At 44.2% G+C, this 14821-nt stretch overlaps 1 protein-coding gene across 2 annotated transcripts in view; it reads right to left on the reverse strand.

Annotated features, from left to right (window-relative positions):
- Positions 1–1394: 1394 nt before the first annotated feature.
- g (adaptor-related protein complex 3, delta 1 subunit-like garnet) overlaps positions 1395–14821 on the reverse strand; it is a 51465-nt gene continuing 38038 nt past the window's right edge. For both annotated transcript variants that reach the window (XM_084577130.1, XM_084577129.1), the window contains exons 27-34: positions 12595–12816; positions 10926–10973; positions 10407–10544; positions 7465–7605; positions 6467–6552; positions 4540–4664; positions 3777–3859; positions 1395–2971 (exon numbers count right to left, since the gene is read on the reverse strand). In XM_084577130.1, the coding sequence (XP_084433256.1) occupies positions 2861–2971; positions 3777–3859; positions 4540–4664; positions 6467–6552; positions 7465–7605; positions 10407–10544; positions 10926–10973; positions 12595–12816 (954 nt within the window). In that variant the 3' untranslated portion in view covers positions 1395–2860. The remainder of the gene's footprint in view (positions 2972–3776; positions 3860–4539; positions 4665–6466; positions 6553–7464; positions 7606–10406; positions 10545–10925; positions 10974–12594; positions 12817–14821) is intronic.

Genomic DNA, 14821 nt, shown 5'->3' on the forward strand with positions numbered 1-14821 from the left:
CAGCAGGAATGCAGGGTCATTTATTTTGTGCACCGCGGTTATCCGCGGTCTCAGCAGCCTGCTAATGTGAAAAATGCATGGTAGTGCGGTAGCGCCTCTTCATACGAATCGTACCACCGCAAAATAAAGGGCGAGCTCACTGCATCGAACCTAACGGCGCTCTCACTGCCGAGACCATAACGTTCCGGACTGCAACGGCGGGACCGTAACATACAGAACTGAGGAGTTTCTTTTGAATATCACCCAATTTTCATTATAAATGTAGATTTTGTAAAGAAATGCTACCAGTGGCTCATGCATGCCTAGCACAAGGTTACAAGGAAGCAAACACAAGCTGAAATTTAGTGTTGTTTGTTGCGAGGCTCCACCCACAATGCCTTAACAAGAAAATTGCAACCTTTGCACTGCAATGTTATGACTTGCGCGATAAAAAAAGGGCTGATTCCAATTACTGCTGGAACTGATTGACATGCAATACAGGACATAGTGGACAGTAATAACAATTGAAGCACAGAAAAGGAAAGGTGCAGTATCTTCAAGAAATGTTTGCTTTAGTTCCACCATAATATATACCTGTGCATATTCACCTTGACCCTACCTAAACAAGTCGCACCAATTCTTATACCTCTATCTCACAAACACTTTCAATTCTCATTAAACTCTATCTGCATTCAGTCGAATGCAGATCTGATGTGTCCATGACAACGCTGAAGAGCAACCGAGCACGAGCTTCCGTGGCTCAAAGCCGCATCCTGGTGAAGCGCCCAGTTTTCAAACACATTCGAAAGTGGGTGCAGACACCCTTGTAATCTATAAATAAAAGGGAATGAATGCAATAAAACCTCAAACATTAACACAAAACGCATGATAGAACACTGTTGGAACATCATGCTTCTCTATATTAATCTATTTTTGTAATTTCAGCAGCATGCTTGGCGCCACCTAATGCACACAAAGGAAACTCCTCAATGCTCATTCAAAAAGTCCCTTTAGCACAAGATGCTTCAATCCTTCGAAACCTAAATGCAGATTGAGTTCAATGATGATCGAAAGTGTTCTTGTGACAGAGGTATTAAAGCAATTGGATCCATTCCTTTTGTACTTGCCTTTCTCATAGCTGTCCATTCAAGACTCTTGAACCATGTCGTGAACGAGATGACAATCTCTTGTTACCCTTGCTGCCTTTTACTCTTCTATTTTCTCACTCTTCAAGCTTCATAGTTTTCAGTTGCATCCATCCCTTCAGCAAGTGTGCAATAAACTCACAGGTATGCTTACAAAAGGAACACTTCTATCTGGGACCGATTTGTCAAAGTAAACTATTTTGTTGCTAGCGCCTAACGTAAAGGATAAAGTTACAGGCCTCTCCAATAAAAGGGAACAGCCAGTTTGCACAAGAAAACAAATTCCTTTATTTCTCTCCTTAAGTTGAAAATGATTTCTGGATATTGCAGGGCAGGAGGAAACCTAGTTAGAAAACAAGGAAGTGTGATTGTCGCACAGGGATTTGGAAGTAATCAACGCACAGGCCTTGTTCCCTTTCACATTTGAGGGACCTGTGTGCAACCAGAGAAGCACTGAAGGGTTCCAGTGCAACCTAAATCCTTAACAAAGAGGGGGCTACCACACTACCATAAAGCATGACCATGTCTGCAAATGAAGTGTATAGTCATCTTCAAACACTGGAGATAATGAGATTGGCCTTCCAAATGAAGCGAAACAGCCGCAAATGGAATGATGCCTTTGGGCATAAGCTCAACTTCTAATTGGGTCTATTCAATATAAAATTACTACAAAATCATGAAAAAGAAATGAACAGTTCAAATTTTGCATTACGAATGGCGTGAGCTCTTCTTTTTACATCTATTCCATACAAAATTACTAAAAAATCATGAAGAAATTTCCAATTTTGCATTATGAATTTGCCATGCAGGGAGTGAGGAAGAGCCTAGGCTCCTACAAACTTTGCTTTATGAAATGGTAGCTGTATGATAGGGCAGGAACGTGACATCTCTGAGGTCCCCATTTTACTACTAGTCAGTTATTGTACAAGCATCTGAGAAGTGGACGCAAAAATATGAAGGCAAGTTTCTTTTATATAAGCAAGTCTTTCATGTTACAGGCGACCTGTGATGCTGCCGCAAAAATGGATCGGGAAGATGAAGTTCTTCGACATTTCGGTAAGAGGAGAAAGCGTTCAAAGGAATCAAAGGATTCCCCACAATAGAAGCCCTGGTTTAGAGGTGTACCACATTTAGTCCTGTTTCTTAATCCTGTACAAGGCTGGGGTACACAAAGAGGGGTAGGGAAGGATGTATGGTAGCTTTGTACGAGACTAGCACTGTCATGCTTGTTTTTCTTTTGTTCATTATCTTTTTGTGCTGGTCACTATGTGCCAAGTGTCCAAGATGGGTGCCCATATGAAAGCGCAACTGTAGTATTTGAATGCACGATGATATATCAGGCCACTAGCATTTTGCTCCCGTAAAGATACATGCATCACAGCCAAGAGTCAGGCCTTCAGCAAACGCATCAACAGCCTGAACCTATATTTATATTTCCATGGCAAAATTTCACATCTGGCACAATGTTAGAAGGTGTCAGTGTAAACAAGTGTGTATGCCACAAGGGCACATCAGAGTCCACGTTGATAAACACCAGTTAGCTCTTTATGCAAAAAGAGAGCCTTGGGTCAAACTTGTCCAAGTACTGTAGAGAAGGAAAAGCGGCTGCCCACGTCTTGACATAAATATACATTCTCGTCTTTGCCAGAGGGAAGCGCTCGTCGTGACTCAAAGCTCTGCTTCTTCGCTCGCCCGTTGAGGACTGTGGAATGAAATTTGTTTAAACTTTCTCGCTCCTACGTTGACGTTGCACTGCTCGCAGAGAGCAGAGCACGGACTTCATCCAAAAGGCTGGACAGAAGTTGAGAGTTCGTGCTCTTCCCATCCACAAGTACTCGGTTGGGATTCTGAAATAGAGACCAGAAAGCAACTTTCACTGCATCGTATCACTTTTCATTACGCTTCCACATTAAATGGAAAATGTGTGCACAAGTTATTGCTAGTTTTGTCAAATTTTGCCAATAGACTTAGGTTTGTCCTATCAGTTTTATCCTATTAGTTTTATCATAACATGGCATAACTTATATGAATAAAACGAGTTTTTTAATACAATTAATCAGTTTCAGAACGCACCTAGTGTTATATTCGGAACCAAGCTATGAATGTAATGCGCATTTCATCACTAGACACTTGAGCTGCTAGCAGAAGCTATAACTTTTGAGCCGCACAGCAGGCAGGAGCAATAGATGGTGGCTAAGAATTTGGAAAGAAGGTTGTGCAGGCCCCTGAGAGGACAAAAAAATATGACATCTACTGCTATATTGGAGATGAATTCCCCACAGATGGGGTGGGTTTGGTGGGGGTGGGTTTGGTGGTATGGATGACAGATGTATTGAGGTGAAATTTAAGCAGCAGTGGAGGTGTCTGCCTTGATGCAAAATATTCATCGCTTCAGTACTTTTGTAGACCATCATTGTTTTCTTTTTTCTCTGAGCCCTCAACACTTCACTTGCAGTTGGCTACAGCAAAGTCATAGTCACAAAACTTCAGGTACCTTGGAGCTTCAAGGTTAACAGCTGTTTAATAAGCAACAATCAAAATTATCCAGTGGCTACCTTTACCACCCTTCTTTGCAACCACGAACTGAACAACTAGGCATTTATCGATCCTGAAAGGAACTAGTCACTGCTTAAAGAAATTCACTCCACTCACCATGTGCTTGACCAGAAGGCAGAGGTGATCATCCTGGATGGACCGGCTGTACAAGGAAGCACTAAGGCCAACTTGCTCCACCACTGGAAATAGTGTGAAAGCATGTTAGTTTTCCTCACATTTCTTTCAGCCATGAACGGTCCTGCTATTATTGTAGTATGTTTTATCTGCGATTAGCACTTGGGCACAACTATACACCAGCATCACTCTAAACACACAACAACAAAATCTAGGCAGATAATATTGTCGCCGTTGAATTCCATCTAACTTGACACTGGAATGCCACTACTTCCGCTTTTGACCCTCCCAACGACCTCCAATAACCCTGTAATGCACCAACCTATATCACCTTCACCTAAATGCACCTTCTTTATTAGACTCTGGCCACAACACAACACGGGTTTAGCTTTCCTTTTGCTCTTGATCATCCGGCTAGTAAAGCAATCGCCACATCACGGCACCTTATGCCAACTCTAAATGCCGATGACGGTATACACTGACGCTGTCAGACATGCAGTTGTAGAACGAGAACACCTAAAGAGGTATTTATTTCCTCGGTGGACGTACTTGGCAAGGTTAAAGCACGAGTCATTCTTATGAATGTTAGCCAACTAGCAAATATTCGCTTTCTTTGCCCTTTCCACTATTTCTAGAACAACTCTACAGCGCCCGCCTATATTCCAGACAACTCCACACGTAGCAGCGGCAAGTAAGAAAAAAAAAAGAAAAGGAAAAACTGAAATGATGGTGCATGCATGCCCACCTGTAAAGTGACAGTGGAAGCAGATTTTGGAGAGCACATGAGAGAACTCGTATTCCACGGCGTCCAGAGTGAAGCTGCTCTTGGCTGAGAGCTCTCCACCACTCAGGAGTTCTGTGAATGTGTCCCTGCGATAAAAAGGGCAGCAGAATGACATTTCCAGATTTGTCAGGGTATGTAGTTTCGCTTGAACGTAATGGTTTGGTTATATTTACAATAGCTGGCTTAAGAATCGTGGTTCACATCTATTTGAATTTGCTTCTAGCCTTCCGAAACATTTGCATGAAAATGTTTCCCCAATAATTATCGCACCTCCTAGCTTCGCATCAATTTTCCACGAAAAAAAAAGAAAGCGCAAGCATTACGTGAGTAAATACGGTAATATGACATTCTAAGACCTTGCTGCATGCAAACTTCAGGACAAATCCACGTCTTTTTATCTGCTGCCCTTGACCTCCATCCGCCTTGAGCTTTCCTGCCCTGCCAGTGGCATAGCCCTTACTAGAAAGTACTTCGTAGACATTTAGATTCCTCATTCATTTAGATTAGTTTTAGATTCCTTGTAACCGGCCCATTTTCGGTGAGTGATATTGAAGCACAAGAAATATGAAGCCACTGTTTTTTGATGCTGACAGGAGTAGAATGTTGCTGGCATAGCTTAATTCGTTAGCGTGCACCTAGCTTCGCGTTGTCACCGTCGCATCCCACTGTGTAATTCTTGGCAGTGCGCCAAGATGCCACGCAGCGATAACATCACGGTGTGTTTACCTTTTCACGTTTGCGCTAGCGGGAAAAAAAATAAGGGGGGAGGAGGGAACATGGCAGAGTGCTAGCGCTCGTCCGATTGTGCAGGCCGCATTTTCACTCTGTCATGTCGCGTTTAGGTCTGCGGCTGTCCACTGGAACACAATTATTGCAATGCGATAGTGCAATAGGTTATATTGGAACGATGTTAAAAGCTGGCAACATGATTGCGACCGGCCTCGTGCTTTCGTTGACGACTGATGAGTGCAAGAACGAGCGCCTGTTCCAAAAGAAGTAAAAAAAAAAGGTGTTCCCGCGTAATGATTTTGTTTCTTTATTGCCGTCCGACGTCATAACATTTCATGGGCGTTGGGTGGGACCATACCGACAGAAATACTTATCCATAATTCTGAATTACCGGGGGTCGAATTAACAAGTTTTTAGTTGCAAGCTTCGGAGGTTGCTTCGAAGACAAGAGCAGGCAGGCACCGCTGTGGCTGCCAACCCCTACCCTCTGGCGTCGCTGGCCGCCATGCCAGTCATGGCGCCATTTAGGCTTTATCCACTCTTCCATGGTTTTGCCCGATTTCACCTTCTTACCCCGTTTTGGACGTGCGCAGCCTCTAACTTTGCCTCGAAACGTTTCTTCGGCCATGTGCCTGGTGCCAGGCCGCCCAGATGCAGCGGCGCATAGTTCGAATTATCCGCTGTAGAACCGCCTCAAGATTGAATTAACAGGCTTTTTTTACACAGACTTCTATGAAGCTTGGCCGGACCAAGTAATGTAGTTCGAATTATCCAAAAATTCGAATGACTGAGGTTCCAGCTTTCACTGTATTTGTAAAAGTGAAGAAATAAAACAATTACAGAAACCACTACACTGAGGAAAATTTGGGAGCTAAAGCAAATGATAAGCATAAATACAATGCAACTATGGTCGATGCATATTTCCTCACGAAGGTGGGCCAGCCATGGGATGTCAAATGCGACTATTGTGAGTGGACAATGGATAATCGCTTCAAGGGGGCGACTTTTGTGAATATGTATACTAAGCAAGGCTGCCTCCACTCCTTTTACTTTCTCTTACATTCCCTCATCCTTTCCCACTATGCCTTATGGTAAACATTATGAATAAAAAACAACAAACTCACAGTAATCCAGAAATATTGTGAAATGCCTCGCTTACCTTTTTGACATTGTTCCAATCAGATAGGATGATACTGGCAGGTGGAGCTTGAAGTCCAGCTTTTCATGCGTGGAGCCCGTTTCCGTCTGAAAAGAACAAGATTCATGTTGCAGGAAAGAGAAACATAGATGGAAAGATCCTAGTTATAAGCAGCCAAGTTCAGCTGAAGGGAAGAAAAAGCAGGAAAACATCAGTGAAGTATGGAGGTACCGTTAAACAAGATAATAATTGGAGAGGAACTGAGACAGCAGTAAGAGCTCTGTTTGTGAAGAAATAAGTTAAAAACTATGCTGCACAACGTGAGAACTCAGCTGCTATGACGTGCTTACACATGCAGTGAAAACAATGTAAGGTACTACTTTGGTTGACACAAGCTCCACCTTGTGATGCAAAAAGGTATGATGCAAGAGCGTTAATGGCTCCCATATGCCGGTCACCTTGAAGATCCTCATGCATGTACATGCCATTTGCTACCTGCTTCATCATTAATCCCTTAATTTATGCCCCGATTATCTCACATATACTCGTTTATGTACGGTCGTAAGCTACCACATTATGTGCAAGACCACTTGACACAGATATAAAGTTGTGCTTCAAGCAAGCTTTGAACATGCCTGCGTGGCCAAAGAGTATCGCGTGCCTGGCACATGGTTCAAGAGGTTTGTAGTGGGTTAGATTCCTATCTCACCTTCCCATCTCTTAGGAGCTGCCATGGTTGGCAGCTCCTGTCAATTCAGCCATGTCATGTGTGGTCTTGTAATAGTCGTGATTCATAGCTCACGCCTCGAAGAATAGGATAGATTACATACGCAGCACAGTATAACACCCATTCTTCCCTCCTTCCTCTCCACACATCAATGCAGGCTCGGGAGTCGGTGTAGTGGCCAACGACCTCCTGCCGCAAGCCTGTTTTAATGGTGGGACGGATGCCACTAGTGAACAGAGAGTAGGGAAGTGTGGGAAAGAAACAAAAAGGGAAGTTATCAAAGAGGACGTACCACAAGCATATAGGTGAGTGTTCCACGCAGCCTCTGGGACATGCTCACGCTGTCCACGGAGAAGGCAAACTGGCCCTCGTTGGCCGTCCCCGTGGGCAGCTGGAAGGGAACCCTGGCGCCATCGTGGGGGCTGGCTCCCACCTGGGAAAAGCACAGAAAAAAATAAAGAGAAAGGTATTTACATAAAATGTAAATTGGAAATTTTGAAGCAACATATTGGCTGTGATTGGTGCCATACAGGAGGGCTCTGGACTAATTAAAGGATTATAGACCCCTATTTTTGAAAAGCTGGAAAGAATATGATTGCTTTCCTGGTTATACAGAGATGCTCCCCATGCAATCCCAACCTCTCACGTTGCCGTGAAGATATTTTAATTTGGTTTTAAATAAAAACCAGGCAAATACTCCATTTTTCAACGCCCACTGACAGTGACATCTCTGTGACGAAAACATGTACATATGTAAGCACAACTGTGACGTGGAGTCAGTATTGACGACACAAGATAGCTCAGCGTGCCAGACTCGAACGCTCCGCTTGAGTACGGCCCTGCCCTGCATGGGAAAGTTGTGCGCTTTTGTTCACTAGACTCAATGGCTTTTCACACTGTCGTCGCTGGTGCAGTTACGATTAGTTCACCTGGCGCATCCCACCAATACAAAACTTTGAGGGGCCAGTGGTAACCGACGGCGAAAGCACACGGAGACAGCCAATCAAAACGACGCTCGACACTGGCTAGTCCTAGCCTTACTTTTTTCTGGCAGCCAGTACCGCTCCGCCACAAAGTTGTCGGCTGCTCTGACTTGCTCTTTTTTTCTTTTCTTTTTTTTTTTTTTGCCTTTTGTATTTGTGTGTTTTGTGCATTGCGTTTTGCCATGGGCAATGGGCCCACAGCCGGCTTCAACTTAAAGGCTGTGGAGTATGCAAGTGAGCACGGGAATCGTGCAGCCGGCAGACATTTTAGAATTGATGAAGTCCACGTGCGTTAATTGCGGAAGCAGCAAGAAAAGCTGCACGCTACGAATCAAGAGCGGCGTGCCTTAAGGGACCGAAGACTGGAAAGTTTCCTGGTGTGGAAGAAGAGGTCCTAGAATATGTCTGGGACCTGAAAAAGGAAGGCTGTGTCGTTTCGCACGATATGATCAAGACGCACGCGCAAGTCACAGCCAGGAAGCACGGCACCACGACCACAGCTTTCAAAGCGAGTAATGAGGGGACGACACCGCAACAAACTGTGCTTGAGGAGGTGCACATCACTTTGTCAGCAACTGCCTCCTTATTACGAGGAGAAGGTAGTGGACTTTCACAAGTTTGTGATAGGCCTGTAACGGGACTGAGAATTTCTCGTTTTACAAATCGGCAATGCCGGTCAGACACCCATCAGCTTCAACATGCCGATGAGCTGGACGGACAATGAAAAGAGAGCCCGCAGCGTGCTCGCCAAAATGACAGGCGCTGAGGAGAAGCGTTTCACGGTAATGCTGGCTATCATGCCAGACGGCAGGAAGTTGCCACCCTACGGTATATTTAAAAGGAAAACTGTGCCAAAGCCCAACTTCCCAGCCGCCATACACGTACGAGCCCACAGGAAAGGATGGATGCCTGCCGATCTAATGGATGAATAGGTCCGGACTGTCTGGAGATGGCGACCTGGCGCCCTGCTTCTCCCATCTCTTTTCATGCTCGACCCGTTTTCGCGGCCGCTTGGGAGAGAATGTATGCCGGAGTTGCGCATGGAGATCGCCATCATTCTGGGTGGACTACCTTTGTTGTTGCAGCCCTTGATGTTTGCGTGAATAAGTTGTTTAAATACAGTGCATGCCGCTTGTACACAAGACTAGATGGCCCAGGGAGGGCACATCCTGACGCCGTCCGTCAAGCTGGCATCTCCTAGATATTACATGCATGGCGCTCGCTGCCAGCTGACCTGATCTCAAAGAGCTTCAAAAAGACTAGAATCGCAAATGCACTAGATGGCATCGAGGATGGAAGTAGCCAGTGATCTGGATAACGGATCTAACGATTCTGACGAAGATGAGTGAAGTGTAATAAAAAAAATCTGTTTACATATAGTGCAAATGCGAAAGGTAAGTTGTCTAATGTATTTCTTTTTTTTTTTTTTGCATTATCACATTTTTTGCTCATCTCGAAAAAGTTTTTGTAAAATTTACCCCGCATAATAAACACACCCCCAATGCTGCTTGGATTTTTTGGGAAAAAAAAGGCGTTCATTATGCGAGTAAACACCGTAACCATTTCCAGGCTGCTATTTACAAACGGTTTCCTGTTAAAACCTTAAACGTGGAAGTTTGCTTTTCCAAGTATTACTGAAGGAGTAAACACCAATTTATGCCTGTACTGCATCGCACATTGCTCTATTTATTCCCTCCCAATACCGTGACTCATTAGCGTACACTTCCATTTCATTTACATAATACTGTGCTCATGGCTCTTGAGAGCTGCAGCAACCAGTTAACGGTGACGGCACATATTGTATCATTTACAAATTCCTTATCCATAACCTCCTTCTTAGTGTAACGAAAAAGGAAGGAAAGATTCTGCTAGCTGTGGCACTTGCTAATGTAGTCGAAGCTGCCGAGCTGAACCAGCTGAAATCAAAGGAAAAAAAAAAGACAGAAAGGGGAAAGAAAATTCCTGCCAAGATTTTTCACCACTCAAGTTCTTCCAGAAAAGTGAGTTTACAATATTGGAAATCAGGAAAAAGAGATGGACGCAAAAATGGAGGTAACGAGTTGAAGTTGGCCACATAGTTGGCAGAGGCGGTAACTTTACCGCAAACTCGATTCACCTGACGGCCATGATGAATATGCCTGGTGATGCTACCTCTAGGGACATGAGACGGCCTTTATGCCTAGGAAACCTGAACCGGCCATGGGTCACACTTGGCTCTTGGGTGGGCCAACGAGCCAATGCTGGAGCTTACCCCTCTCAGCATCTTGGTGTTGAGCGTGTCCAGAATGTTCAGCTCCATCTCCTTTATTTGGAATGCACTCTGGTTTGTGAAGATCACCGACACCACCACCTGGTCCCTCACCATGGGCAGGGTGCGCACTTCGTATGTCTTAAAAAGAAAGGAGAAAAACATAAAAAAACCCTTACCAAAATTACTCAACACCAGAGAAACCTGCAATGAGCCTTCCATAGGATGAATTGCTGTGCACAGAATGTGAATGTGTTGCAAACCACACAATTCCCAGCAACTTTACTCTTTAAGACTGCCTACACCATTTGTTGAACACTTTATATTTGCATCATAAAGCTTTACCGAAAGCCTGGTGAGCACTACGGTACTATGTTTTGTTCAAAACAGTGCCCCCCAAAATAAGAACTCTTTAAAAATCAAACTAATTTTAGATTCTTGGCAAACACAAAGTATTGAGAATCCACTGTACTTGATCCATTCTGGCAACAAAAGCTGAGGTAAAATCCTTGGCCTCCTTACCAGCTTGATGTTCTTGTCATCGGCGAGTGGCCGGTAGTTTGAGGCGGGCTGGAAATAACAAGACACAAACAAGTCAGGCAACTGTATTTCAGCATAGAGTCAGTTTTAAAAGATGAGTGGCAATACCCCCCCCCCCCCCCCCACCCCCTTTTTCCAATAAAAATAGATTCTATGGCTCTTTCTGAATGCATCACTGTTTGTTCAGCAACAGAAGATGCACTTATCACCAAGAAAACTAGTCTCGCGTTGCAAGGCTGGGAAATTGAGCTGCAACCATCACCCCGCTGCTACATTCAACCAAAATGGTTGCAAAACTTCCATGACTGAGCTGCGGAGGCCACAAAGCAAAAGTTACTAGGACAAATCACACATTGCCCAAATTTCCAGCCTTTCCCGCCTCGAGTCACAAACCGCTGTAGCAATGAGCAAGATATTTGGTGACCTCCTGTTTTGACAACTGACCTCCGTCGACTCTAAGCATGTTTAAATCTTCTCCTGAATTGTTTCGACAAGTTAGTTACCTCAAAAGAAGCCAAACAATATTTATAAATCATTATGCCATAACAAAAAGCATACGCTTAATTTCAGGCTACTAAACAGACTCCAATGGAGCGTGGACACACAATTAATACGGTTTGAATTATCCATAAGCTTGAATTACCGAAGTGTGAAATCAATATAATGTAAAAGCCTGTGTGAAGAAACCTTTACAGTTCCCTCTCATTCATTAAGATGTGTTGCTGTTTTATGTGAGACAAAATCAGCAGCTGTAATCCAGTTACAATATCGATAGTTACTTCATAGTAGTGTACCCAAGTTCTCCTATCTGGTACACAAAAAACTCTAGAGGGCACTTTGGACCACTAAAGTGTGATGAGGCGAAAGCCATTGTAGCACGGTAGATCGTAGCCCTCCACTACGGCACCTCTATCTTTCTCTTTTCTTTCACTCCCCCCTTCTTCCTTTACTGCGTGGTACATGTGTCCGCGGAGAATTGTGACAATGCGCCTTTTCTATCCTGTAAATCAATTTCAAACGGTGCTGATGCTTGCTGTACTAACGCCTCCTAGACATCTGGGTCTGCTTCTGTTTGCTGTGTGGTGCGGAGTTCGAGGAAGCGCCAAATGAAAGGCACGCCCGGCGGGGTCAGCTTCGTATATGCATGAATCGCCTGGTGATGTCATGACCTGTCGTGACGGTACATTGCACGCCCCTTGTCGAATACAACCAACATTTCATTGAACGCATCAAAGTTCACCGGCGCTCTATAATTCATTTACAGGAAAAAAAAGACGCAGTATTTGTCACTTGCGAAATCCCGCTATCATCCTCAGGGTAGAAAAGGGGAAGTATGAAGAGCGTTTCACGATCAAGGGCGTGGCCCAGTTGGAAAAGCGCTGGGCTGGGGATCCAAAGACTGGAGGCTCGATTCCCGGTTGCCCGATTGCCTAAATATAAGTAAGTGTATTTATCTATTAAAAATTATGACCCATATCTTCTGAATAGAGGTCACTCAAGTTTTTGACTATACTTCCTGACAGCTCGCTCTGACAGCACTAGCCATGCTGAACATGACTCGACTGACCGCAGTCACCAAAGTTCTTGTTGTGGGATCACCGGGAATGATATTTGTGGAGGTATCCCACTCCATGAAGGATGAAGCGCTCACCGGAGGCATGCTGGGAGTCATGGGCGTCTGGGCAGTGTTGAAGTTGGGCTCCTTGGACGGTGTGGTGATGCCCGGCGTCTCCTCGTACTCGCGCTTGTCCTTGGGCGTATCCTGCTGCAACAGGGTGGCTGCTGAACCCTTGGACGAGGATGACTTGGGCTTCTTCTTCTTGGTCGCCTTGCCGGACGCTTCGCCTGAGTGGTGCTTCTTGCGACTGCTCCGCTGCAGGCCGGCCAAAGAAACTCGACGTTAGCTTTCACTCCGTTCCGTGACGTAGGTCACGCAGAATGCAAAGGATCAATTTTTTTTTCATAACTGCAAAGGACAAAGAGTGCACAAGAGAGCATAGCATTATCAGAATGAATTAATACTTTGCTGTCCTCTTGAAAACCTTGGAAGTTCAGAGCAAATAGAACAGCCTGGTTTTAAACAGTAGGTGTAACGTCACGAAATATGTTTGCTATCAAACTTTAAAGGCAAAAGTGATGTGGCCTGTTTATAGACGAATGTCCAGTTTAATCTAATACGCTACATATAAGTCATCTCCTTCCTTCCTTAAATGTCACCTCTGAATTTCTGCGGTGTGCTCCTCGGAAGTTTTGCAGAAAAAACAAAAACTTAATAAAAGCGAAATTAATGGCTATTATAGTCAAAATTCGATATCACGAAGTCCTACCTGCAGCCGAAAATTTAGTTAAATTGCAATTTTGTTACGTCAAGGTTCCCATGTTCTAGCTGCCCAAATAAAGTAACAGTTTAGTGGAATACTGCTAGTAGATGGGAACTTGTAAATTGCGAATTCTGAAAATTAGCAAGAAATTCTAGCAGTAATAGCGCTTACAAGGGTACCGAATGTTTTTTTTTAATATTGGGAGGGTAATGGGTGATAGCAAGTGGACATTAACATATCGTTTTTCTTCGTGCAAGCAAAAAGCGAGCGCATTGCTCATGCCAGCGCGGCGCGGCTACCTCTGCGTGGCACTCTTTTGTTTGGGCCTCACGTAGCGTACCATATTTGCAAGCGTAATGAACTTGCCTCCCACTTTTGCTCGATAACTGAAAAAAAAAAAAAGAAAAAGAAAAGCTGCTTTGACAGGAGTGCCGGCAGTGGCTTACTCGGCTGGTCTGGCTGCTCATTGCCTTCCCTCATCATGCAGGAATTGGGGTGGGTGTCGTCCGCTGCCACAAAATTATTGGAACATCTGTAACAGCAAACGCCTTCTGAAGCGAACCATGCTAAAAGCCCGCATTGCAATTGCAGCTGACCACAGGCTTCCTTTGACACATGGGTGGAAGAATGGATGACTGTCGTGACAAAGAAGTTCCCACGCATTGAACCCTTCTCTCAAACTGACATCAATGTCAGGCCAATGCAAAATGTGATGTGTCTCGACTAAAGTTTTAGCTCTCATCAGGTTGTCATGGTGGCCACTGATACATGCATGAGATGCGTTAGGACTTAGTTAAATCGAAAGTGCGGCATAAAATTACTTCGTAAAATTGCAAAAAAAAAATATACATGGTTCTCAGTAGGGCAGAGATTAAAAAAATTGTGTTACTTCGCAAATTTCGTTACATTAAGGTCAGTTATATTGAGGTACGACTGTATTAACAGCTTCCTTGGTGCCTAAGCATAAAAAGTTTGTTGTGAAATTTAAATGAAACGACCTCTTTTTTGGCACACGTCACCGAGTCACGGGCACAAGAACTAGTTTGCACCAGCAGCCATAAAGGGTTCCATATAATATGGAGTGGCAAACAATGCCAATCCTCTTTCATCTTCACTTTTCATTCATTCTACGCTCACAAAGCCACCGCTACGCCCAAAGAATCTTCACAGAAAGGCCAATTATAGAACTAAATGCTATGGCGAGCACTGTTTATTTACAAATGCACTATGTTGAAGAACCACAAAGCAACAGGTCTGTCTGCATTTATTTGTTGCGTGACCACCGAGCTGTCCATGCTGTATGTTGCAAAAATGGTAAAAGGGCAGGATGCACAATCTTTACAGTTTTCTTTTTAATAGTTTGCAGAGCTTTTTATACAAATTTACCTCTGTCCATTTCTTCCTTTTGCCCTCTTCTTTCTTTCCCTTCTCTTCCTCGTCTATCCCGTTTCTGCCAGCCACAGCTCAGGTGGTAGTAAGTGCCGCGGCAAGCAAAATCTTTTCTTTTCTTTTGTTTCTTGAATTAAAATTAACAGCGGAAAACACAAAATTGACAGC

The sequence above is a fragment of the Amblyomma maculatum genome, chromosome 8, assembly GCF_055883805.1.
Source record: "Amblyomma maculatum isolate TAMU_Amacu chromosome 8, ASM5588380v1, whole genome shotgun sequence".
NCBI lineage: Eukaryota > Metazoa > Arthropoda > Arachnida > Ixodida > Ixodidae > Amblyomma > Amblyomma maculatum.